At 44.0% G+C, this 25,634-nt stretch overlaps 1 protein-coding gene across 1 annotated transcript in view; it reads right to left on the bottom strand.

Moving 5' to 3' along the window:
- HTRA1 (HtrA serine peptidase 1) overlaps positions 1-23,324 on the bottom strand; it is a 34,776-nt gene extending 11,452 nt beyond the window's left edge. Inside the window, exons 1-3 of the mRNA XM_068398657.1 lie at positions 22,839-23,324; positions 6,243-6,342; positions 5,720-5,924 (exon numbers count right to left, since the gene is read on the bottom strand). Of these exons, the coding sequence (XP_068254758.1) occupies positions 5,720-5,924; positions 6,243-6,342; positions 22,839-23,289 (756 nt within the window). The 5' untranslated portion in view covers positions 23,290-23,324. The remainder of the gene's footprint in view (positions 1-5,719; positions 5,925-6,242; positions 6,343-22,838) is intronic.
- Positions 23,325-25,634: the final 2,310 nt, after the last annotated feature.

The raw sequence follows: 25,634 nt of genomic DNA, 5'->3' as shown, positions 1-25,634 counted from the left end.
AGCCTTGACAAATCAGCTCTGAAACTAAAAAAAGAGGCAGCATGTAACCATCACCAGGCTTGGCCAGTGTCACAGAGGAATAAAAACTGAGAGACAGATGGTCATAACCAGTAGGTGTTTCGGTTGGAACTTTTTCATAGAATCGTTTTGGTTGGAAAGGACCTTTAAGATCATCAAGTCCAACCATTAACCCAGCACTGCCAAGTCCACCACTAAACCATGTCCCTAAGTACCCATTAAATAAATGAATCTGTCTCTGCGTTGGCACAGAAAGCAAGTAAATCCCTGCTCTGTAACCCTCTTCGTTTGTGGAAGGAAGATCATGAACTTGCAGGAAGTAGTTTAACAAACTGATGAAGAGGAGACAAATGTTCTGAGTTCAATTTGTGTTAAATAGTGACAGATCTCCTTCACGCTTTATATTTTTAGATGGAAAAGAAGCAGATGCTTGCATGGTATGCTAATGCAGCTGTAAGTAACTCTGGCAAAACATGTAACTTCCCTGGGAATTGCATTTCTGTTCTCATTAATGAAACTATTTAACTTTCAGAATACGTTATGGCAAAAACAAAAACACAGGCCATGAGCATATAAAAATGTAGTGTATCATCTACAATCTAGAAACTGCTTGACAAAACGCCAAAGAAAATGAAAAACCCAAGCTGAATGCATTACAAGCCTCCGAAAGTATTTCATGTATAGTTAGAAAAACAAAACTGAGTCTCCTTATCTAAATATGGAGCATGGGAAGCTTGCAGAAAAAAATAAAAAAGGATGAAGTGCTGTTTTGCTATGTCACCAGGATTTCAATTACCTGGCAAGATATCGCTGTTCTTGCTTAAAATAAAAAAAATAAAATAAAATAAAATAAAATAAAATAAAATAAAATAAAATAAAATAAAATAAAATAAAATAAATACCCTGGTGCTGGCAGACTCACCCTGGAGGTGTGTGAGCATTTTGCCATGTGGGGAGCTGGGTCAGCGCATCATTCCTGCAGCAAGGGCTACTAGGAGCTGAGATGGCAGGAAACCACTGCTGCCTAAACTGATGAGTAAACAGGAGTTAACATGCAAGCTTTTTACAAGCTATTTCATTGCTGAAGCTGAAAGACTTCTGGAACCAATATGTGGGCTTCCTCGGGCTCTTGAGAGGAAGCAACGTAATATCCAGCGACAGATTTCAAAGTAAAATAGCGTTTTAGAAAAGCCACTTACATCTGGTATTCAAGTAGTTTGGTTTTTCAAAATGTGGGCTATTAAAATATTGATACATAAACAGGAAAGTTTGCTTTCCTGCTTCCTCCAGTTTGTACACACAGTGGAAAAAAAGCAAATCCCCTCTGACCACGAAGATACAGACGCTGCATTGCCTCATGAAACCACCGAAGGAACGAGGGCAGAAGGTCCTGTTGATTTACAAGTGTCAAACTAAGTGGTTATTAGTAAGAGGCAGGAAAAACCTTAAGCAAAAGGGCTGAAATACCACCGCAAGTTAGACATTGGTCACAAACCCACTACTGCTGTATCACTTAGATGCCAAATCCTGCCTGGGATACAGAAGCCAGTAACTGGCCACATTGAGGAGCAAAAATCCACAGACCCTGGCATGTTTTCCATGATATAGGTGCTATTTCAGAGTCGGTGGCAAGTGTCTCATGGCTGGTTTTTAAGCGCACAGGAAGATACACCTCAAAATAAAGCCATTCACCATGCTCCCCGCTTCTGTACTCGCTGCCAAACCATAGGCGCCTGCCACAGAGATCATTTCTGTGGGCAGAGTCCGATTTCCAGGGGTGAAAGGGGTCTCCAGGCAAAAGCCATCTCCACCTTCCACTACTTTTGGCTTCCAGCTTCAACTTGAGTGAGGGCACAGGGCTCTTTTATAACACTGCCTGCAATTAACCTTGACATTGTCCATTAAACCACCCTAAAATTTTCTTTCCTCCTTCTGGTGTTTACAGTTTTCAGCAGCTGTATCACACATTCTCATTTAACACAGCCGTTATTTGTCTTGAGATGAATTCCATAATCAAGCTCTGCCAGCTCAAAAGCATCTGCTTGCTTTGGCATCTGGTGCAATATTGTTGATGGGTTTCAGGCTCTCTGCAGTATCGCATCTGCCACACAGGATGGATTCTTTCACCAGCCTCTGCCTATGCTGCCAAACTCCAAATTTTTTTAGGGAAGTTTTATAAATTTTGCATGTTCATACCCAAATTCTCCACAACTGCGCTGCTTCTTTCTAGTATTGCAGCCTCCTCAAAGCTGTCTGCATTTGGAAGGATAGTTACATCGCATTCACCTTCCCCACACTTGACTCCAATCTTACTTCCTACTTTCAACACTTAATCAGACTGCTGTGTCTCACTATGGGCACAAGAAATACAGTTTCTCACTTTTACAGACTGTAAAAATACGTGTATTTTAGGATTAGAAGAACAACTCCAAGATTTCTGTTCCTCGTTGACTGCAATATGTTTTTCCATGGAGAAGAATTCAATCAGGGAAACGGTTCGTTCTTACTGGTGCCCAGATTTTACCACCCTCTTTCATTTCCTACTGCACTCAGCAAAGCCAAATTAGTTCTAGTAATGTCTTTGGCCAGATGCTCACACCTTAAAGAAAAACAGCATGCAGGTTGCTGCAAAATCTTAACAGTTTTAGGAATACCAGCTAGACAGCCTAAACTCTTGCTTCAAGCCCAGCTCTGTTCCTAACCACAGAGGCATTCCTCATCCTTCAGATCCTGCCTTAACATGCCACATAAAAACAGAAGAAAATAAAAATTTCTGCATCTTCGATGTCACCTTCAAACAATTTATTCAAAAGGAGGAACTTCACCTTTTACTTCAGAAAAATTCTTAGGGATGGTTTTCATGCCATATCCGGATTTTTAAAGGGTTATTTGTACTGTCACATTGACTTCTTTAATTATTACCTCAGTGATTTTAAAAAGCCTTTTATGAATCTGGATGATTGCAAGGCATTTCAGTAGAAAAAGGAAAGCTCAAACACTGAACTTAAATGGATATATAAAAATGTCCCATGAAAGTTCAGTCTGAAAATCAACTTCTCAGCTGACTGTGCTTCCATTTAAACTTTTTTGTGAACACTTAAAATTTTGTGTTTCTAATTCTCCAAGTGAAAAGCATCATCTGTCCTGCAAATAGTGGTCCCTCAGGCTTCACCTCAGACTGGGATTTCCCAGTGCCATGTCACTAGAGCTAGCTGGAAAACTGGTCTCCCATCCCAGAAAAAAAAACAAGTGATAGAAGAAGTTTTCCCCAAATCTCCTCCAAATTATCCTGAGATGCAACAGGCAGGGGTCAGGGGGGAAACGACACACAAGGTCCTGCATTGTACAACTGATAGGACACTTACCGAGGGTAGGTCAGACCTAAGTTCATATCCATTTTCTATCTAATTTAGAGCAGAGATGCGAGATTTGATCTCCTGCTACCCTGACGGATGTGCTAAGCTGACATTATGTGAGGAAGACAGCGGGGGCCTGCTCGCCTCCTTCTGCGAAGAGCTCAGCCTCCAGGCACTGAGACATCTCCCAAGTTTCATTAAAACTAACTCTTTTTCTCATAGACAACTGAATATTAACAGATCAATCCTTCCCCTCTCCACCCCCAGAAAGAAACACGTAGCTGATTTGGCTCTAGATAGCTCTAATACAGAAAAAGTTTTCTGCCTTAAAGAATTTGCAAGTATATATAAATTAACTGGGTTGCAACGCTCACAATCTGAAGCCGGTGCTGTGTCGGCTGGCTTCAGAAGTCAATACATCAAGCCAAAGACACATCCCTCTACCGTGGAGTCAATAAGTTATATACAGATAATTATGAATTTTTGAATAATTGTTTTTAAAACAGTAAAAGCTGCTGCATGTTAGATCAAAAATCATATATTCTTTCCTGCTCCATGACTGAACAATGTAAGAGGATAATAACCTGGAATGATAAACACTCGCAAGCGAGCAGCTGATGTGCCACTTGCAAAACAGGGTCACAACTACATTCAAAAATTAAATTGATGGAAGATGATGATGAGTACCATTTAATTACACAGCAGTAATTTTTAAAAAAGCAGAGTACCTGCCATCTTGCAAGTCATAACTAGAATTGCAATTCCAGCCCTGTCTAGCAGTAGTTTCCACTACAGGCCACTCATCTGGCTGCATTCTCCTTTTTCCAAGCTGCTTCCAGTCTTCCACGTTCTCCTTTTTCGCAAGCAGCTTACCCGGGAAATTTTGGAGCCATTTCTTTAGGGTATCAAATAACATACAACTCTATGTCTGCTCTCTTCTTAAGTCCTCAAAATGATCTCTCACATCAGTTCAATGTCTCCTCTCTTTGACTCACCAGCTTCTCCCTTCTCTGAAGCTCACCTTCCTATTGCTCGAAGTCCTCTCCTTCTCACCACCATTTTCTGGTCTACTTTCCCCACCACGTTGTGCTTCCAATTTTAAATCACTTTTCCAGCTGCCCTTCACTCCCTGCCATATCCTATTCAGCCTAATGCTGCCAGTTCTCATCCTGGGGATCTTTCCCTTTGCTTTGTTACTGCAGAACTGCTTTTGCTTATTTTAATATAAAAATGAGAAAATAAGTGATTGGTAAATGTGTAAATAGGTTATCTCAGGAAAACAGAGGAAAAAACAACATGGCAAAAAACATTCTTGGTATTGTTAAGGTTTTCTGCCATGTTGTTGTTAAGAAGTTTTTAAATCAGAAAAAAAGAGCAAACTTTTAAATGACAAAGGTGGCAAGGGAGCAGCAGGAGCACTTCATATCTTGGGTCATCCAAGAGTTCTGCATTAGACGTCTGATTTAGTCATGAAGTCTGGCACAAACACTTTTGACCTCGCTGGGGAATAGGTCTGAACTAAAACAACACTGCAAGATCTACACATTTTTGAGTCATGTGTTTCAAATGAAACGTTCTTGCCCATTAAATTTGGAGGTCGTTAACAGTCCAAACAAGAGAAACCAATATGAGCAGCACCCCAAGCAATCACATGCATCTCGTTGCATCTCCATTACACAGTATTTCAACACAATATTCCACTTGCGTGACGTTGTCGACGTGTGCAGAACTGCATGACACCTTTTCTGCTCTTGCAGGATGCAGAAAAATGCTGACAGACGTATGTTTGATATAGAGGAAGACTATGGATGAGAAGTTGCATTCCTATTTGTTCAGAAAACCACTTGCAGTGTAAGAGCATCTTTCCAAGCTGGCTTTAATTTGCATATTCATGATGCTCCCTAAGACATTTTCCATTTTAGTATCTACATCAGTGTGGTACAGCCCTTCAGAGGGATAAACCCATCCTCTAAAAGCAATTTGTGACTTCAGTACAGGCACACAAGAAAGACTAATACATCCCTCTAACAACCACGAGGGAACATCCGCAATGCTTCTCAGAGGGAGAGTTGCACCAGCCAATGTGTGTGTAAATCAGCCAGCAAACTCTGTTGTTTTTTATTTTGAGGATGCATACACAAGTGCCATGTACTTGCTTGCATTACATTGAGATGTGATAAAATTAACCACTACCAACCACAAACTTGGCTTTTAAAATGTGTATCCACCTAGCTCAAATATTCTCTATAACTCAGACCACTAAACTACTAGCCTTTCCTTCAAACGTGAAAATTAGCAATAGCTTTTGGAAGAGGAATAAAATGTGTCTTGCTTTAACTACTCACCTGAGCATCTATTTTAATTAGTGCAATGTCAGCTTTTTCATCAACATCTTTAATTTTAGCTTCATACGTTTCACCATTCTTCAGTTCCACCTTCACCCGGTTTTTGTTGGTGACGACATGGGCGTTTGTCACTATCAGTCCATCTTCTGAGACAATGAACCCTGAACCACTGGCAACAGGAATCTCCCTCTTCGAATAAGGAAGTCTAAAAGACATAGGAAACAAACATTTATTGCTGCAAAAAAGGTGAAAGGTCACAAATAACACACAGCCAAAAAGAGTCTGGTGATTTTTAATGCTTTAGGATATCTGCTGTTACTTACTACCATTAACAAGATAATGCACATGCATTAGCTTAACTTTTTTTTTCCTCAGAACTCTTAAATTATCTTTAATTCTTAAGCGTGACAAATATTTATCATCTCTAAAACCTCTTTGCTATTACACAGCATCAACCAACATTTCTGGCACACTGGCAGCTGTTTTCAAGAATATAAAAATCAAAACTGGGCATCTTGTTTACTTGCGAAATAATTCAATGTGAACCACAGCAGGAGCTATCTTCTCCACCACATCTGCAATAAAGTTGTATTTGTGCCGCAGGCTATTAGGATGTTCTTGGCCTGAAATAGAAACAGAAAACATGTCATGAGTTCTTCAAGTGACAGGAGAAGGGTCATTGCAAAACACCTGGATTAAAAAAAGCTCCAAGTGAATATCTTTCCCCTCCTTAAAATTCATCTGCAGCATAACCCTTGCCCGCAAGATTTCCCTTCTGGCTCGCAGCGAAGAGGCAGCATGTTTTGTTATCAGGACAAAAGGATTCAAGAAACCTTCTTGTTTCAAGCACACATAATTGGCCCATGGGGCAGCAGATCTGCTGCTCCGAGCGTGGCTGTAGCCACAGACCCTGCGTTGGGCCAGCCCCTGGTTCAGCACACCCCACCGCTGATGGCTCCCAGGGGCAAGGCACTGGAGGAGCACGGGATTTAGTCCATGTCAACACTGCCTCGCTCTTCCCTTCGTGAAAGGCATCTTGTGCATAGATGCCTCCATTACTGCTCTCACCTCTTTTCTTTTCTGGATGGTCTATTTAGCTCGTATGGTCTTCTCAGATCAAACAAACGGGCTCTGTTCCTCTGCCAAAATACGCCTGCTTGGTGATTTTTGAAGTCTCATGCTGCTGCGTTTGTAAAATGCTGAGGACAAGAAGATCCTAACCCCAGATTAAGCCCACGGCAGCTGCTGGGAAAGCTGGGTACAAGGTTTGGGCTGCATCTCCCACCGGTGCCCCCACGCAGCTTGAGCCACCAGCCTCCGCCTGGCACCTAAACGTGGATGCACGTTACATATGCTCTACACAACCATACTGAAGGCATCCTTTTCACTGCAACCTCCTGTGGTCTATCAACCCCATAGAGGGAGCAGATCCCATGTACTTTGGAGTTACTGAACCACCCTCAAGGCTATAAAATAGATACGCACACAAAAACAATGGGACGACAAAGCTCTGCATTCCTGGGCAGTGCTGTAACACAAAAGCTCATGGTCAGTGAGTATTCAAGAGAGGTCAACGGGATTTTCAAAAGCACTGGATACCAAACTCCCATTGTGGCCAACAGAAAACCTGTCTGCACCATCAGATGTCTAAAAATCTCTGGAAAAAACTCACTATTCTGACACAGCTTCCCCTTCTTAAGTAGTTCGGGGGCAAAACTTTTTTTTTAAATCGGGAGCAACTAAGCAATTGGAACACCCCAAAGAGTTATTCCCTAGAGGCAAGAAACACCCTTTGTTTTCATTAGTCTTCCCACTTTATCTGATGCATCCATCTTGCATTATAAAAGGCACCAGCCAAATCTGTAATTGACTTTCAGATGAGTATGAATGTGCTGTGTGTGCTGCTCCCATCCATCCATCCATGCCATTTGGCTTCTAAATCCGTCTAGAGATTAAAGCAGTAAGCAGCTTGTGAATGCTATAAGTGCCTGTGATGGTGTAAGAGGACGACACAGGACTATCCCATAAAATCATCCCAATACTGATACTTGAATGACCTTCATTATCTGAAAGCCAGACTGGAAAACTATGCAAATTTTTAAGTACATGCTGGAGGCAAAAACCCATGTCAGGAGATTCAGAGGAATGGTTTGGGAACAATACTAACCAGATACTGGTTTGATTCAGGGATGAACAATGGGTTTCAGGTGACTTACCAATGCCACCTAGCATACACTGCCCTCGTGAAAGGGGTGGATGCTCAACCCAAACACTATCTGATCACTCAAGAACATGTTTTTTTTTCCCATTTATACCCTGTGAAGCATCTCAAGGGCTTTTAAATGCAATCAGTCATGAACAGCAGCCACAGCAGTAACCACATAATCCGCTATGCAGTTTCTGATTACAAATCGGAGACGTTAATCTGCTTTATGAACAGGAACGTTGATCAGGAAACCTGCCTCCTCACCTACTGTTTTCCTCAGAAGTATTCTATGCTTTCTCTGATTTACGTATAAGCTGTTGTCCTTGAATTCTTATGCCAGAAAGGCATAAGGGGTTTAATCACTGACAAACATCACTTTACCAAAGGATTTATGTTATCTTTATGACAAATATTTGGTATTAAATGAACCATGTCATCACTATAAAGCTGATAGCTATAATGGGAGTGTTTTGGAAAACTAGTAGGAGAAAGAAACTGCAGTCTGGAAGTATTCACTCACATTAAATAGGAGCTTTGACAGATTATCAGATTGGATTAATGTGATGTTGGGATAAAATGCCACAGGGCTCTACTGTATCCATCAATATGCTTTTTGCTCACTGCTTATAAAATGATTTCACCTCAGCTACAATGCCATAGACATTCAAAGGTCACATCCTGCCCTTGAAAAAGAGAGCTCCCACGGATGAGGGAACTGCACAGGAAAACACACGGCTTTTTTTATGCCTTCAATCTTTTTTGCATTTAGCTATTCAAGAAGAGAAAGGATGCCTAAGCTGTACATGGTGAGACTACTAATACTCCATCTCAGAGAGCTGCCTTCACTTCGAGTCGGAGGCTACGAATGCCAAGATTTCAGGAGTGACAGTATTTTGTGTACAATCCGCCTCCATGAGCAGTCTCAAACTAAGCTGCACAGTTAAAAGGTCAAAATTTCATACTCTGACAGAGTTAGATAATAAATACTGATTCATGGCATACTGACCTAAAAAGCTCACAACAGCTTGCCACGCCTGCCTATTGCTTATGTATTAGGAATTCGTGCATTGTGTAACACAGTTTTGCAACAGCTCTTGAACAACTGCCCATTTAAATGGAAAACATACCTTTTTAAAGCAAATAAACAAAAGTCCAAGTACCATTCAGACAAATTCATTAATGAATGCTAACAAAAAAAATTCCTATCAACTGGTCTTTACCATCACATGACGACATGAAATCTGAAGGCTATAGTAAAAGTATTAATATGTTAAAAATCTTTTCTATCGCTGAGAAAAAGTATCACAGGGGAAAAAAAAAGAGACCAAAATGGACATGTGCACATGCATACCATTTGCCCATTACGTACGTACATAATGGTCCCCACAGCTGATTGCTCTTTGGGGTTACTGAGCAATGCACGTGGGAGCTGAGAGGTGCACTTCTCTTTCCTATAAGCAACCACCACCATGTAAAATTTTATCCTAGATTCGAATCACCAGTAGGCACAGGCTACTATGTGGAAGCCTAAATTGCCATAAAAACGCCAGTAATACAAAGCTAATACGAGATGTTTATTCCTCAGCCACCACATGGTAGTTTTCAGCCATCACCAGCCACTGTAGAAGACCACAGTGAAATTCAGAACTTTTGCAGTAGGTACTTTCCTCTTCTAACACACACATTTTTCCAGCTGTACTGACAGTTCAGGGTTTTAGTAGAAAAAAAAAAACAGTTTTAAGAGTGGAAAGGGTAGCATGCAACATCCTCCTCCAAGTTTTCAGGTTTAAAGAGCTCAAGACTCTACAGTGGTTTAGTGGACTGTGCCTGACTGTTAAGCAAAAAGAGGGATAGCTTTAAGTTTTGATTGATTATATGATTTTGATTATTTAACCCCCACTGCCTGTGTATTCTGATATATACATTTAACCACAATGTCCATCCTGGCTTATAGGTACACCACAGGCAGGTGGGCAGCTCTTTAATTCCATACTTAAACTGATCCCCAAAACACAGATTTCTCAGTTAAAAACTGTTTCTTGGGTATAACCAGGGTTGAATCCACATGAATAAAGTTCCCCAATTTTCTGACCTTTTTCTTTTTTTTTTTTTTTTTTTAAACCACACCCTTCTGGAGTTTTGTTCTTAAAAGAGTCTCTTCATTGGGTTTTTTTTTTTGGTTTTGTGTTTGGAGTTGGGGTTGTTTTTGTTGTTTGTTTTTTTTTCTAAACATTGAGAGGTGGGTTTGAATAAAGTTCTAGTTCCTAAATACCTTCAGGCTTTGATGTTCAGCTCTTTGCACTCTGTTCCTCTTCCTATTTATGTGCCGCGATTATTTGTTTTGTAATGTTTTTATTGAACTATTGCACAATGCCCTAAATGCCCATAAGCATGGTTAAGAAACCTTTATTAATAACATTATGAAGATGGTTGTTGTGAATTCAGTTAATGATCAAAAACTGACTTAAAAAAACATAAATAGGTTACAGAATGAAAAATTCCCAAGGCAACTAATTGTTTAAGGACTTCAAAGGTGTGCTGGCTGTCAGCCCTCAAATGAAAAGGAAAATCTCTGCCAACTGACATTAACAGGGCTAATATCAGTAAACAAACTGCTAGGAGGCAAGACAGAATACCAAGCCATGGAAAAAAAAAAAAAGCACAGTCGGCTCTAAATGACTGAAATAATTTGGTTTCATAAAGATGAGCCAAAAAGCATATTAAGATCTAGATTCTGATTAGGTCATTACTCGAAGTGGCATGGCTGCTTTAATGCTTACAACTCATACATGCCGCTTTTGGTAATATTTTGAGTTAAACTGAAAAGATGCTTTGGAGATAGAAATCTCCTGAAAGTAACCTCTCCCTGTCCATTGTGAGAACTGTATCTGCTGCTCTGGAATGTCTTCTCTCAGTGTAGGTCCGCCTCTAGTGAGAATAGGTTTTCATGCAAAGCTTTAGGCACATCTCAGTCAAAAATCGATCTTTTTCCCCATCCAGTTTTCATGTGTTTTCCCCCTTTCAAACAATGGGGTTCTGCTCTCATCCATCAGGACCAGCTCAGCTTGCTCCCCATCCTCCTCTCCTTCCCGATTGCATCCAACGCAGCTAGCCTGTGCCAAGGCATCCTCAACGCTCCCATGTCTCCTTTTCACTGTCTGAAGTTAGAACCAACACAATTATCTCATTCAATGGGACTTTTTATCTTAGATACAGGGAGGGGAAGAAAAGGCACACCCCAGCAAACACCAGCACGTCTCTCCCTCCCACCCTCACTTGGTGTGACCACACCAGATATCCTCATGTCCTAAGTTGAAAAGCTCAGATTCACTCTGGAATTGAGCCTTTGATTTCTTTAAAAACAACAAGAAGCTTTCATTCCTGTTAAAATTTAACAAAAAACTAACTTCCCATGAAATAGTAATCATCCAAGACAGCTGCAACTATCAGTCTTTGTAATTTTATAACTGTTAAAGAGGATGCTCATATGCAAATTGCAGGGAGGGTGAAGCACCATCTCCAGGTTCTTCATTAAAGATGCTTCATATTGGAAAAGTGCAACGCCCTTGTCCCTCCTGGGGAACCAAAGTAAAATATCCTTTGGGTTTGCTTCATGCTTGCACCCCCGCCACGTTCATCAGACCCAGCATTACCATCTCAACTGGTGGGATCTGGGCTCTGCTAACATCAGGCTGGTACCAGCAGAAGAAAATGGGGCTGGATCCAGGGATCTGTGGTTAATCTATCTATCTATCTCTCCCCATTAACTCCATAATGATCATAAGTGATTCCATGAAATCCTTGCCCAGTAACACAGAGTACGAGCAGTGCCACCACAACCTGCTGAAGTTTATGGGCTAACGAAACATATTGAGCTACCCAGGTTGCTGAAAATAGATGATTACTTCCTCCTGTACTCGCTGCTTGCTGAATGTTATATTCAGATACACAATCCCAGATGCATACGCACACCAGACTCTGAAAGAACAGCTTGGGGTTGGGTTTCTCTGCAGAATGAAACCAGAAGGGCTTAAGCACTCACGAAACCTCTGGGCTGGCAGAATTGGTGACTACTAACACAAACCACAAGACCGTAAAGTTTTACTTGGAGAACTTCCACCCTCCCAAATAAAACTCCAACCGCTGGTGTTTGTACAAACTCCCATTCATGTCATATAGGAAAACGTTAAAACCTCTGACGCTACTATGGAAACAGAAATTCCAGCAAATGTGCTTAGCTCACACTGAAAACGGTGGTATCAGCAAGCTCTGCTGGAGAGACACGAGGAAAAAGTGATGTATGGGAATCTGCTGCCACTCTTTCTTTTTTAGATTACATAAAACTGCAAGCCTAAATATTCCACTTCCTATTCAAGGTTAAACTGTGTAATACACCAAAAAAGGATATTACGCAATGAAAACACTATGAAAATAAGACACAACATTCTACTTATCATAGATGATTTGCTTAAGAACAACTTTCAGAGCAGTGGAGGGAATTTTGAGAGGTCTAAACCACAGCACGATGCTAATAAAGCCACTATTACATCAGTTATTTTTTCCCTTTGTAATCCAAGGAGAAACTAAAGACACTTCACAGACTTCTGAGAATAAAATCCATATTACTGTGACATCCCTAAAAGCAAAAATATTTTCACAGTGCTAAATAACGGAGAGATTTCAAGCGTTTTATTCTACCAAATAGTAAACCGCACAGATCTGGTATTCACTTAAAATATGTGCTGCAGCAAGAACCACTGTAAGATTCAAGTGAGGATTTAAAGTAAAATTGCTTTTTGGTATGAACGCAAACTTGCAAAGGAAAAATAAAGTCCATTTGCATCATAATATTTAGATGATCAATTCTTTCTTGGCAACCTTGAACAAGGATGCTGTCACATGCACCAGAGATCTTGCAAGTAACAGGCTTTGAAATTCGTATTTTCCCTGCTAATCCAAAAGCCTGAAACCATTCATTTTAATCACTGATTTTAAACAAACCAAAAAAAAAAAAGCTGCAAAGCTAAACAAAACGGTGAATCTATACAAAGTTTGTAGAACAAAACAGCTCTCAAATTAATAACACAAAACAGTTTTCAGACCAGCGTGTGGTCGCTTATATAACATAGCACTTTTGAGTACAAAAATGAAGGTGAATAAATTGCACGTTTTCATTGATATTCTCCAGAACAAAAGCTGACTTTATCGATTTGCAGGGAAAAGGGTGTGAAAGAGGAGACAAATGCCACCAAGCAGCAGGACCTTCCTGCTAGTGGGGCAGAGGCTGGATGCACTGGATAGCTCGGTCTCTGCGTCCATCCTGTTCCCAACTACTGGTCACAAATTAATGCTTACCCTGATCAGAGCTTAGGGGTAAGTTATTGAAAGCGCAAATGTACGAATAAGTAAAAGCAGATATTGGTAACACATGAATGACCAGGCTACATGAAGAGAACAACACATACAGAGCTCTTCTGCATTTCTAAAACAAGAAAACATCAAAAAAAAATGTTGCGGGGTTTTTTTTTTAAGATAATTAAATCGTAAAGCAGAGAGTATTCAGAGAACTTTGGTTCAGCCTCTTTGGTCCAGCTTCTTTCTTAGCATGAAACAGACCTCTTTGGCATCCAGTCCCAATGTAATTCAAGATTTTCTTGCCACTGAAAATGGTTAATGGGCAGTGCCCTTGGGCAATGTGCCTGCAGCTTTTTCACAGCAAGTTCCTATGTAACTTCAGATTTAAACTTGAATTTTTAGCCAAACAAGAACTTTTCCTACCACTTGTCTACAAGGCAGAATAACTAGTAAATGAATCAGAGTATCTTCTGTTGCAACTCAACTACTGAATTGCTAGATAGATGTCAAACGGTTGGAACATTCTGCAGAAGGATGAACACCCAGGATGTGTGCATCTCAGTCTAAGCTGTGTTACTCAGGCTCTATGCAACTTGTGAAAAGTAATTTGAATCCTCAGTGTCTTAGATTTATCTTTAAAATGGGCATAACCCCTATTTTATCTCACAGGAATAGTCTCAGGATTTAGCAATCCTTGCAGAACCTCACAGGGAGAAAATATGTATATAAAAACTCTTAGAAATGCCAGAAATTCTTCTATAAACAAAGTGCACCGGCTGCCCCTGCAAAAAAAATCTTGCAACTATAGTAGTAGTGAGCAAAAGCAATAGGCTTTCAAGCTGACGAGGCTCAAAAGCAATTCGGCGTAAGCAGGGAGGGCAGGAATCCAGAGCGGAGCGACAGCTCCATCTAACACAACAGGAAACTGCGATTCCTTCTGTAAACACCAGCGGTGAGGTGGGAGGAAACCCAACTTCTGCATAAACAGCCAGGCTGGAGCCCCGGGCTGGAGGAACGCAGCCCTGCGAGGAGGAACACGCTGTTCCCGGAGCAGCATTGCCATATTAATACAATGCTGAGCCTGGGCTCATCGGAGGAGAGGACAAATTAATTGCAAGGCAGCAGCCCACTGACAAAGATGCAGGGCTCTGGGTGGCCATGCCAGCACCACTCCCCGTGCCTGCATGGGTGCATCGGTCTGTCCAGGGGATGAGGAGGGAAGGCAGGGTGCAGGAAGATGCTCAGACACAAAAAAAAAAAGTGAAGAGCAATTCAGGACAAGGGCAAAGAGTGCTGAGCTCAAAAACATCATTAACAGCAGTCTTGTCTGAACTAGAAACATTAAGAAACATAAGTCCGGTAGTTATGGAAAATAAGCTGCCTGATTTGCTGCAGACAGGTGAAAAGAATGTTTCAGACAACAGGTTAAGGCAGACGTGGTATTCTCTTCTCTGCACAAGGCTGAAAATATAACAGATGAGTCAGGAATAATTTCTCCTCTCCATTTTCCAGCCCTGCTCAGTTTACATCCCTTCCAACTTGGGTCATCACCATGCTCTACCTCCCAGCTCCACTCATCGCAGGCACAGAACCAGCAAAACATCCCGCAAACGCCTATTCGGCAACAACGACGTGGTAATTCCTATATCCTACATGCAGCCAACAGCTGTCTGATCTTGAAAATTCCTCGTAACATTATAAAACCATTAAGGTCTCATTTTAAGTATGTGAGAAACTTCTGCACTGCATCTTTAGAAGAAATCCCTGCTTGAGAGAGACTTAGTTTCAACTTCCAGAAACCCTGGTATGAAGACACCAGGGAATAAAAACAAGTTCATGTTTTCATGCTTTTTAAACATATTTTCTCTAACGAGAAACCTAGAAAAAGCCTCTTAAGATGCAAGCCTAAAAAAAGCCTCCTAAGATGCTGCTTCTTTGCAGCTGGAGAAGGCATTGATTTCACCACTTGTCTGTGGCAGAACTTAAGAGTGACACAGAAATGATACACAGAAGGATAAAATCTACAGAAGAAACCACAAAACAGTAATAAAACACACACCCCTCCTACTCTGGGGCTTCAGAATTGTACAATACATAAATCCAGCATAACCATATCGCAAAAGCCACAATATCTATGTACTGAACAAATCCCTCAGCCTCTGTCAGTATTTTCTACTCATGTCTTAAGAATCACTCTAAGAGTGTCCAGATTTGTTTTAACGTGGACATCAGAAATCAACGAGTGCTTGGGAAATGAAACTGGATTAACACAGAGGGTGTTTCTGCCATCCTGCTTGGAGCACTCCAGGAAGGAGGTGGCACTGCCAGCGGTGAGCCAGCCACCGTCACGCAGCACCCTGCTCCACTGCACGTACAGCTGCTCCTTAAAGGTTAAAAGAAGAGCAGGTTCTATTTCACTCTCAGATATGCATATTTTTATAATATTTAGAGTTCTAATTACTATATTCACTGCTCCCCTATCAATATTGACTATTTACATAGTGGCTTTTTTTACCCGCATGTCTGTTTGGTGTTATTTTATGGATCATCTGAATATTTTTCGTATTTTATTTATAAGTGGTTTCTACTTGCCCACTTTTACTGTCTGGATACAGAAGAAAACAAGGCTTAGCCAAGCTTTACCTTTATACCCAGAAGTCTACATCCAGATCTCTGATACGGACTGGGCAGACATGCCAAACAGTGCATATGTCATCCTGGAAAAAGGAATGAATCATCCCTTTACCACCACAAATGTTGAAGTTATGAGATTCCTGGGGGGCTGTGTTTATTTTGGGGGTGGGATGGTGGGAGGGGAGAGGGTTGTTTGGGTATTTCTTCCTTATTAGTGCTCGTGCTTGGTCCACCCACTTCTTTCCTTCTCCAAAATTGCTTTCTGCAGATGGAGATTGACAGATCATCGATGCTGTTTGCAGAACGAAGCCAGAACTGCAGTCTGCAAGTTTAAGAAATAGAGTAATGGAAAAGAAAAGTAATGGAAAATGGAGCTGCAATGCTGGCAAGGGGCAGAAAAATGAGCAGGGACTCGTGAAAAGCTCCGTTTGCTCTCAGCTCTGCTACTGGCTGACCTTGAGCAAAGCTCTTTATCTTTCTCTGCCCTAGATTCACTATCTGTAAAACGGGGTAACAATATTGGCCTCTGGCAAAATATTGTGAGCTTCTCCTAATGCTCTCCTATATAAACTATTTCAAATTTAAGACCATTGGATAACTTCTATGCGTGGTTACTAGATTTAATATGCATTATTTTATCCATCAGTTCTTTGTCAATAAAAATACGTGCAAATCCAATTGCTACCAGAAACATGACGTGTTTTTTAATTCTAACCACCATAGCTCTGTCTCATCAATATGTATAGTAACAAGTCTGCAAAACTGGATATAGGAACCATTCACTTTCCCACCTCACCAAAACAAGGCTTTACAAGAGCAGCAAAATGGGAAGGCTGAGAAACCCCGACAGAATTTGATGGGAAAAAATGACAAACACAAGAACGTGGTTTGGTTAACTAGTAACATGGAAAATTTTTACAGAGTGCCTATAGCATAGCTATACCATGACGTAGCTCCGCACAGCCCCAGCACTGGTGCCATCCACACGCTGCTGCTCCCACCGACAGGACCAGCTACCGCGCGGGTGCCACCCTGCAGAGCTGGCGTGCAGCAAAAGCAGAGGCTAATGGATCTACTTGCACGTATGTATTTTCTTTGCAGTGGGTGCGCATACACATGCACACATTTTTGTCTTCAGAAACAAGCTCCTGGCAGAGCACTCACAACAAATTGCACAACCCAGCTGGCTTCCAGCCTCGTGCTTCGTCTTATCAGTGCACCAGGGTATCTGATATTAACCCAGAAATTCAAGAGCTACCCTGCCTGCCTAATTCATCTCCAGTCACTACAACATGGTAGCCAAGATCTTCTCAATTCCCTAAACTTTAAAACAAAATAACTAGTCACCCGTGCCCTGTCTTACAAGTTTAAGATATTAGAAGTCTCCTGTTACCTACAGACACGAGGTCAACATCTTCAGTTAGTGTAAGATCAATGCATTATTTTATAGCCCTTCGATATAGGGGAGCTGAGGCTTATTTTTTGGTTATACTCTCCTCTTTAAGGCAGGCAAACCAATCTGAGAATCACAATGACCTGTTGTATCCAGAAGGCAAAATAAAGTCTTTCTTTTTTTCTACATCCTGAACACAGCCTCCAAAATAAAACCAGATATTCACTTGGGCCCAGACACAAACGCTGTGGGACATACTGCCAAGGCCAGCCAGGGATCCTAGAGGCCCCAGTAGTTTATTGGAGTGAGGAATGACTTTATTTACAACAAAAGTCAAGTTCCACAGTACCCTCGTTTCTATTTCTAACGTTGCTTTCTTTCACTCCAAGTACATGTAAATTCACATTTGAAAAATATTTTCCAGCTTCTCCTATTTCTTGGAGGGCAGATTCTTTCCTTTCACTGCTCAGGATACGCTGCCTCCATCACATCCAAACTCTACTTAATAAGACTCCTGCTGCTTACTCATGGCTTTAAGTATTCCTGTCCAGTCCACGGGTACCTTTAAATTTCAAAGCCCAGAAGATGAAAGGATTGAATCTTTCCTTGTTCCAAATCTGTATTTACCAACTTGACTGTTTGAAGTCTAGAGACTACAGAATTACTGCTGGCTGCCCGGGAAGGAAACCTAGATGGGGAGAGGGGAAAAGGTGAGCTGCTTCAGACAAACCACTTCTTACAGCTCCCTCCTGTCAGAGCTGAATACTTGGCTCTGGAAAAGCTTTTTAATCCCACACTTGGGACTTGGTTCTCTTCTGGAAATATATTGCTATTTATTTCCACTGCTTTCGGCTGCCTCTTCCCTCCCTCCCCTTCTCCGGCTGCTGCAAGAGAGTCTGAGGGAAGTCAGAAGATAATGTCAGACCACCCAAACACAGCAACTGAGGGAGACGAAGGCAGATAAAAAAAAATTAACAGCACTGGAGCACTCATTTGAGTATCCAATTCCTTAACGCCCAGTCCTCCCAGGTCACTTTTAATAGACTTAACACGTGCCAAGTAACCTGCGAAGCCCTCCCAACACTTCTTCAGCACACTAACCATCGTGGGCCTGTTATCTTTCGGGAAACAGCCGAAAGCCGAGTTCATAACAACAATATCAACTTTCCTCTCGACAAATATCTGGCTCAGTTCCTGACTTTCCCAGATTTCTCAGCTGAGTTTCTTTTCCTGCCCTGATTATTCATTCCTGCAAGGCTCAGCACTGCCAGCCCGTCAGCCCCAGCCGTACTGCAGGCAAAGGCACTCAGGCAGGTCCCTCCACTGCTCTTTCCCATCCTCTGCTGCATGGATCTCATTCTTACGCTGTTTTTTAGAGGACTCAATTAATGACAAATGGTTTATTGACCGCAGAGGTCCTTTTCTTCTGCCAGATAATTTAACAGAGTCACTTGGATGCAGTTTCGCCTGGTTCATTTCAAAATACAGTCAGCTACTTTGCAAGAAACTGAGTTTAAGTGATGGATTTCGCTCCCCCATCTCTGGAACTATGCAATGATAATGCGAGGGAGAGAAACAGCAAAGCCTGTATCTGTCAGCGATGCACACCTTTCTAGAACTGAGAGTTACCCCTAAACTCACCTCCGCCTGCCCCCAAAGCAAGCAGTAATGACCTGCATAATCTAAACCAGAAGAGTTCACATCAAAGTCCAGATATGACATCACTGTGTGAGCACACCTGTGACAGAGAAGTGTGAACAGCCTGTAACAGATGCTGGTGTGCTGAGGACTGCTGATATTAATGGAATACCACATTAGACATAAGCCTAATAAAAATATGAAAACATGAAAATCTGGTTCAAAAAGGGGCAGTGAAGTTAGGAACTGAGAGCAACCACGAGGAACTTTCTTCTTCTTAGTCTAGTTAAAGGTGAAAAGAGAAATCCGGGTTAGTTTGTATTTTATAGCGCAAAGAGCACAACACGGAGAGAAGGGCACTGTCCTAAAACGCCTGGCAGCATTTGCCAGGAGAAGCGAGGAGGGGAAGGAAGACTGGTGTAAGTTCTGTGTTGAACATCCCAAGCCTTCTTCCCTTGGTCAGCAGGAGGGATTTAAGAGCACCAAAAACATATTTGCAGAAGTAAAAGAAAACATCCTCCCAGCATGTTGAACCTCAAACAGAATATTGAGGTCTCGTTGCACTGACCTCACTCCTGGCTGTGTGATGGTCTTTACACAGCCATGGTTTCTGCTCAGAGGATGTTCACCTTCTTTCTGCACCTTCATGGGTACCAACCCACACCACGCTGCACCGGCATGTGCTTTGCAGGCCTGAATACCCTCTACCAACATCACTCCTGTCCTTCACCGAGAGCAAAGATTTCTGTTGTGAAAGCTGCAGCTCAGCAGCCCTGCCCAGGGTGGTGCACGAACAGCTTGCCGGTGCCGCAAGCGCTCATCTGCCAGCGGTTTTGACACGAAAGCCAGGGCTACATCATGTGCTGGAGGCAGAGGGAAGATGCCCGCCCCAGGGAGGCTGCCCATGCTGCAGGACGGGTACCACCGGTGACGCTGCCCATGGCCCCACCGCAGGAGGGGAGAGCTGGAAAGGGCGCACCGCCTCAGCCAGGGACACAGCACTAATGACAGGGGTTGAGCAGCCACCGCACAGCCTGTCACCCTGCTCAGCACCTGCCCTGCCTGACATTAACAGAGGTGAGCCCAGGCAGGGCGTGCTTCAGCCCTGCTCCCACCCCGTGCGCTCGCTGCACCAAGTGTAACCCATGTGTCTCCTGGCTACAAGCCACAGCTGAGCTTTCCCCTCTCCCCTCGCTGCCCCTGGGGTTTCTCCAGGTAGAGCCTGTTGTGCCCTTTGTGTGTGTCTGTGTCTGGCTCGCAGAGCGAGCTTCGGCCTGATCCTGCACCCTGCCACCGCCCGTCCCCTCAGCAGCGTTTAGGCCTGAGGCTAGAATAAGCTCCAAGGCTTGTGAAATTTTCCTTGAGCTTTTTAAGACTGACGATTCCCATTTTGCACAGGAAAACCTCCACCTTACACACACAGACCCAGAGCAACCTTCCTCTGCCTCTCCCGCATCCTCTCATAAACACGCCCAGTATTTGAACAGATGCACTGAAATCACTGCAGGACAAAAGCAGCACTGGGAGTGGACTGTAGCAGATGAAAATTGAAAAAAAACAAAAAGTTTTACTTTATTTCATGCAAGATACACTGTATTACATTTGACCAGTTACTAAAGCAATGTGAAACTTAAAAACAACAACAAAGTGCTTTCCACACACTTTCTCTACATCCCCATTCCCTCGCTTCCCTGGGCCATTGCACTGTATTCACCAAATTATTTATATAGCTATGTTACTATGAAAGCATACATATATTTTACCAAAGAGAACTCCATCTCTTGGTAGCAAAAGCACTCCTGAAAACGAACCCAAAATAACATTAAAAAATTAACAACTCTAAGGATTCACATATTAGGCAATGGCTTTTCAAAAGGGTGGTTCAATCTGCCTCCAGGGAACAGTGCTTTACAGCCTTGCTCTCCATTTCTTGTTATTTTAGGTTCTTTACATATGAAAAAAAGCTTTGCTTGCAGCAATGTTTGCTCTGGACTAGGGATAAACATGTGCTACCGGTTGGCTTCTCCAGCACCTTCCTTTTGTCCCCACTGATACAGAAAATAAGCCTCGCTCCAACCAGAGATGCAAAAGGGCAAAACAATTGTCTGGACGTACACATGATGGGTCTCCTGCAGTGGAGTTTGCCTATACAAGGTCTATATGCAGCCCGTGCATTTTCTGTACCATCTATCAGAGACACGTATTACTCTCCAGCTCAAACACAGCCCGAATTCTGCAAACGTTCTGCAGAAAAGACTGAGAAAACAATATTGGTTTCATGAATTGAGAATTAAAAAAAAAAAAAAAATCATAAAGCATTATATTATACTAGAGATCAGGAAACTGTAGCGTGAAAGCTTTAATTGTGTCCAGTGTCAGTAAATGCCAGCAATGTTCCACAGAGCACAACGCAGCGTTGAAACCAAGGGGAAAATCAGCGGTACAATAAATTGATTGTATTGATACAAAAGTTGTAAGATTGATCTGTAATGCAGGCTCAGTATTTTGCTCACGCTGAACATATAGTCACTATATGTGGCCATATACGACTATTATTCTGCTGTACAGACGATGGCTACATTTAGAAAAAGATTTGTTTTTAAAGAAACAAGTGCAGAAACGGTACAACTGATACCAAAACAATAAATCCTCAGTGAAAGAGCACTGACTTACTAGATGGTGAACTACCACGTGAGAAATAAAGGCTTAATTCATGCTAAGTTTTACATATTACCCCCTAAACGTGCCGAGTGGCTTGGAAGGAACACACAACCTTAGCTTACAAGGTTTAAGCCAGCCTGTATTTGGGGTTGCATCTTGCAAAGATCATCACCCCCCGCTTCTCCCGCAGCAGGGTTTTGCCTCGCTGTGTCTCACCCTGCGCTCATCCCTCCGACAAGACGGAGCACTTCACCGGGCTCTTCAGCAACTCCAGCAGCAGAGCCGCAGTTTCATAACCCAGCCATGTGTCTTTACATGGTTTACAAACAATTAGCACCCGTCCTGCAGCTCCGAGTACACAAATTACATCCGATTCACCTGAAATAACAACTAAATAATAATAATGCTGAGGGAAAAATACTACTAGTTACATTGTTACTTCTCGACGGCCCCTCCCATCCTCCAAAAAAAAAAAACCAAACAAACCCCTTAACGTCAGCTGGTTAGTTACAAGCATCCCCCTCTCGAGCAAATCTATTATTAATAACCATCCGCTAAAAGGGGCCAAGGCAGGCAGCCGCCTGCTCTGCCCCCACGGACACGCCGCGCTCATCCGCTGCCATCGGATTTTAACAGCTTCTGAGTTCTTGGCTTTATGTCCCGGGGCATTTCCTTGGGACAAAGCGCCTGGACGGGAGCGCAACTCAAGTTATTTCTCCAAACTTTGTTGAAGCCGCACGGTCGGGCTCGGGTCCTCATCCCTACCGGCTTCGGGAGTTTTGCAACCAGTTTCCCCCCAATTTTGAGCCCAGCATCACTTCTCGGGGGGGAGGGAAGGGGGATTAGTATTAAAGTTGGATATAGGACTCTCTTCCCCCCTGACACTTGGCAGGCGAAGACAAGCGCTGCATTCTTGCTCTAGTTTCTCACTGAACTTGAATACCAGAACTTGAGCCAAGGCCAGCCCTTTTCTTTGGTCCTCTCCTCGTGATGCCAGCTACCGACCGGGACGGGATGCCTTTCTGCTGCCGAGCTGTTTGCGCTGCAGCGGCGCGACCCCTCCTCTCTACAAGGGGCGCAGCGGCGGCTGCAGCAGCAGAGCCCCAAGGATGCGGGTCCTCACCCAGGGCAGAGCACGACCGGGCCCAACCCTCAGCGCCTGCGAGGGCCCGGCCCCGCAGGGATGCCCCCAGCCCCGCAGGGATGCCCCCAGCCCGGCTCCCCGCCCTTACCCTGCCCGCAGGCTCCGCGCTGGATGGCGATGACGGGCGGCTGGCGGAGGCGCTCGGCGCGGCGGCTGGCGGCCCGCAGCTGGCAGGGGCTGGCGTAGGTGACGGCGTCGCTGCCGCACACGGGCTCGCTGCTGGAGCACTGGCAGCGCCCGGCGGCCGCCCGCTTGCGCACGGTGGCCGAGGCGGGCACGCTGCCGGGCGGCACCACGCACTGCAGCCCCTCACCGCACGGCGGGCCGCCGCCGCCGGGCCCGCCGCACGGCTCGCCCTCCTCCGCCCCGCAGACGCGGCAGCAGCCGCAGGCGTCCAGCACGGCACCGCCGGGGCAGGCGGCGGGCAGCGGCGGGCAGCGCGACCGCTCGCAGCGCTCCGGGCAGGCGGGCGGCGGCGCGGCGGGGGCGGCGGCGGGCAGCAGCGCCGCCAGCACCAGGCTCCAGCCCCACAGCGGCATCGCGGCGGACAGGCCGGGGCAGGCGAGGGAAGGAGGAGAGGCGTGGGGCGCTGAGCGCGGCGGGGCGGGCGGGCGGCTTTAAGCGGTGGGGGGAGGGGGGGCGGCGCGGCCGGGGAGGGTGGAGGGGCGGGGCGGCAGCGGCGGGCACGGCCCCCCCGCCTGCCCCCGGCTGTAACACCCCCGCTTCCCCCCAGGCCGTAACACCCCGTAACATCCCCCCGCCCCGCCTCCTCGGCTTTTTGGGGCGAGCCGAAGCGGCCCGTTAGCGCAGGGAGCGGTTAAACTCGGCCTCGGAAGGCGCGGCCCCAAAAACCCGACGGGCGAATGAAGCACGGCGAAAAGGCCGGTAACGTGCTGCGAAGAGCGAGGGGGTGGAGCTGAGCACCCATCCCCGCTGGAGGAGTTACAGGAAAAGAGATCTAAAGTCAGCGTCGGTAACGCTTCTGTCTGATAAGATGATGGGTGGCAGAGGGCAGGGCCACCAGCTGGTCCCCTGCTAGAAAAGAGTAAAGCGATACATGTAAACATATGCAAATGTATGCAAATATCAGGCATCCCCGCCGGGAATGGCAGGTGCTCCTGCCTGCAGCGACCTGAGCAGCTCCCGGCTCTGGCAGAGCTGGGGGGCGATGGCCAGTGCCGAACCGCGCCTCGGTACCCAGCAGCACCGGGAAGGGGAGGAAGGCTGCGCCTCCTCACCCCCTCACCTCACCTGAGGTTCTCAGAGCCTCAGGGCGAGGTGGATGCTAGCAATTAGAAGAAGGTTAATTAACCGAAAGGGGAAAAAAAATGTAGTCTTCCATCATGCCACAAGCAGGCTGATCCGATTTATCAGGCAGCTGCGCAACCGCCCGACCCCACGGACAGAGGCCTCTAGGCCATATGCTCTCTTAGCACATACAAGGTGGTTTGAAAAGCAGTTTCATTACACGCAAGTACCTCCCGAGGGAAAATACATCATTTCCAAAGCTGGCAGGGAAAGGTATAACAAGAACCGATAGCTGGACATTGAGCACAGCCAATTTTTTTAATTATGAGCCGATTAAACTTTTGAACAGACTACCAATCTGTAATTATTTAAGAATATCTTTATCAGGCACCCGATAACCAAGGACCTAATGAACTTTACAAACCATTAGGCAAGATAAAATGCTGTTAACTGTTACATGAGCTGCAACTAAGAAACTGAGGATGCCAGCAACTACATTAATACAGAAGAACACAAAGTCTTTTCTCCTACAAAAAGTAGGATAATCTTTAACAACCAGCCACCTGAGCAGGTGGAAGCAGCACCCCAAGTGTCAGAATTCAAACCTAATTGTTCCAGGGCACATTATAAAATCTCCTCAAACCGTGACCACAAAACCACAAATGTGCAAAACTTACTGAGCTGCTTGGTTAGTACCCGCAGGTGGGAAACCACGTAGACTCCAGCGTTCCCAGTGAAAGCTCCATACGAACCCCTTACATCTGCTGTTTTCCAACAACTTCTGCGCTGTGCAAGAAAAGAGATTTTGGGAGAATTTCTTGATTTCAGAAGTGACTAAAGTAGTAATCTAGAAGAATTTGCAGCAAAACTGCTGTAGTACTAAGATAATTACAGTGTTAAAAAGTAAGAAAAAGTTTGAAAACCTTTACAAGTTTAAATATATTTCAATGTATGCATATATATACACATATATATAATAAGGATAGATATCATAGTAAAGTGTTTCCAAATTATTGTTTATCCATTACTTGTTGGCTACTTTTAATAAGCTTCAGGGTTGTTTTTTCCTTGACTTTGAAATAAAAACAAGTCTTTATGGAAAGATGAACCTCTTTTAGTATTAAAATATAAGAAATCCAGGTTCAGAAAAGCTCACATAAGCTCCTGTTTGGAAGCAGGAGCAAAACAGTCCAAGAACAATCAGTGAATTACTGTGGGGTTTATTCCTACCCCCCCGCCCCAGAAAGGCTATCTGCTTTTCCACCTCATTGCCTTCGTCAGATAACTTACAGTAGCTGTTTGAAGCCGTTGGAGCCTTGTCCCCGTAGGTAGGAACAAATTACGTGCAGTTGGAAACCTCCTTGTGTCATCCTCTCTCCACGGATGTTTGTGTCTTTTTCAGCTCGGTATCCTTTGATATCGGTCGTTCTAGGGAGCAAAGGCAAGGCATGAACAGAGGCTCAAAATGCATTAACAAAAGCCCCATTGACAGAAACCCACTTTGAATAGTTATAATTCAATAAGTCAATACCCTAGGTCAAACCCTAAATAAAGTGAATGCATCCTTGCCTCAAGAAAGGAGTAATTAATCAATGAAAGTATAAAGTGTTTACTTAACTGTTTAGCTTATAAAGTT

Source organism: Nyctibius grandis, chromosome 4, assembly GCF_013368605.1.
Source record: "Nyctibius grandis isolate bNycGra1 chromosome 4, bNycGra1.pri, whole genome shotgun sequence".
Classification (NCBI taxonomy): Eukaryota; Metazoa; Chordata; class Aves; order Nyctibiiformes; family Nyctibiidae; genus Nyctibius; species Nyctibius grandis.
Note: the sequence above shows the minus strand (reverse complement) of the source record. Positions and strands in the feature narration are given on the sequence as shown.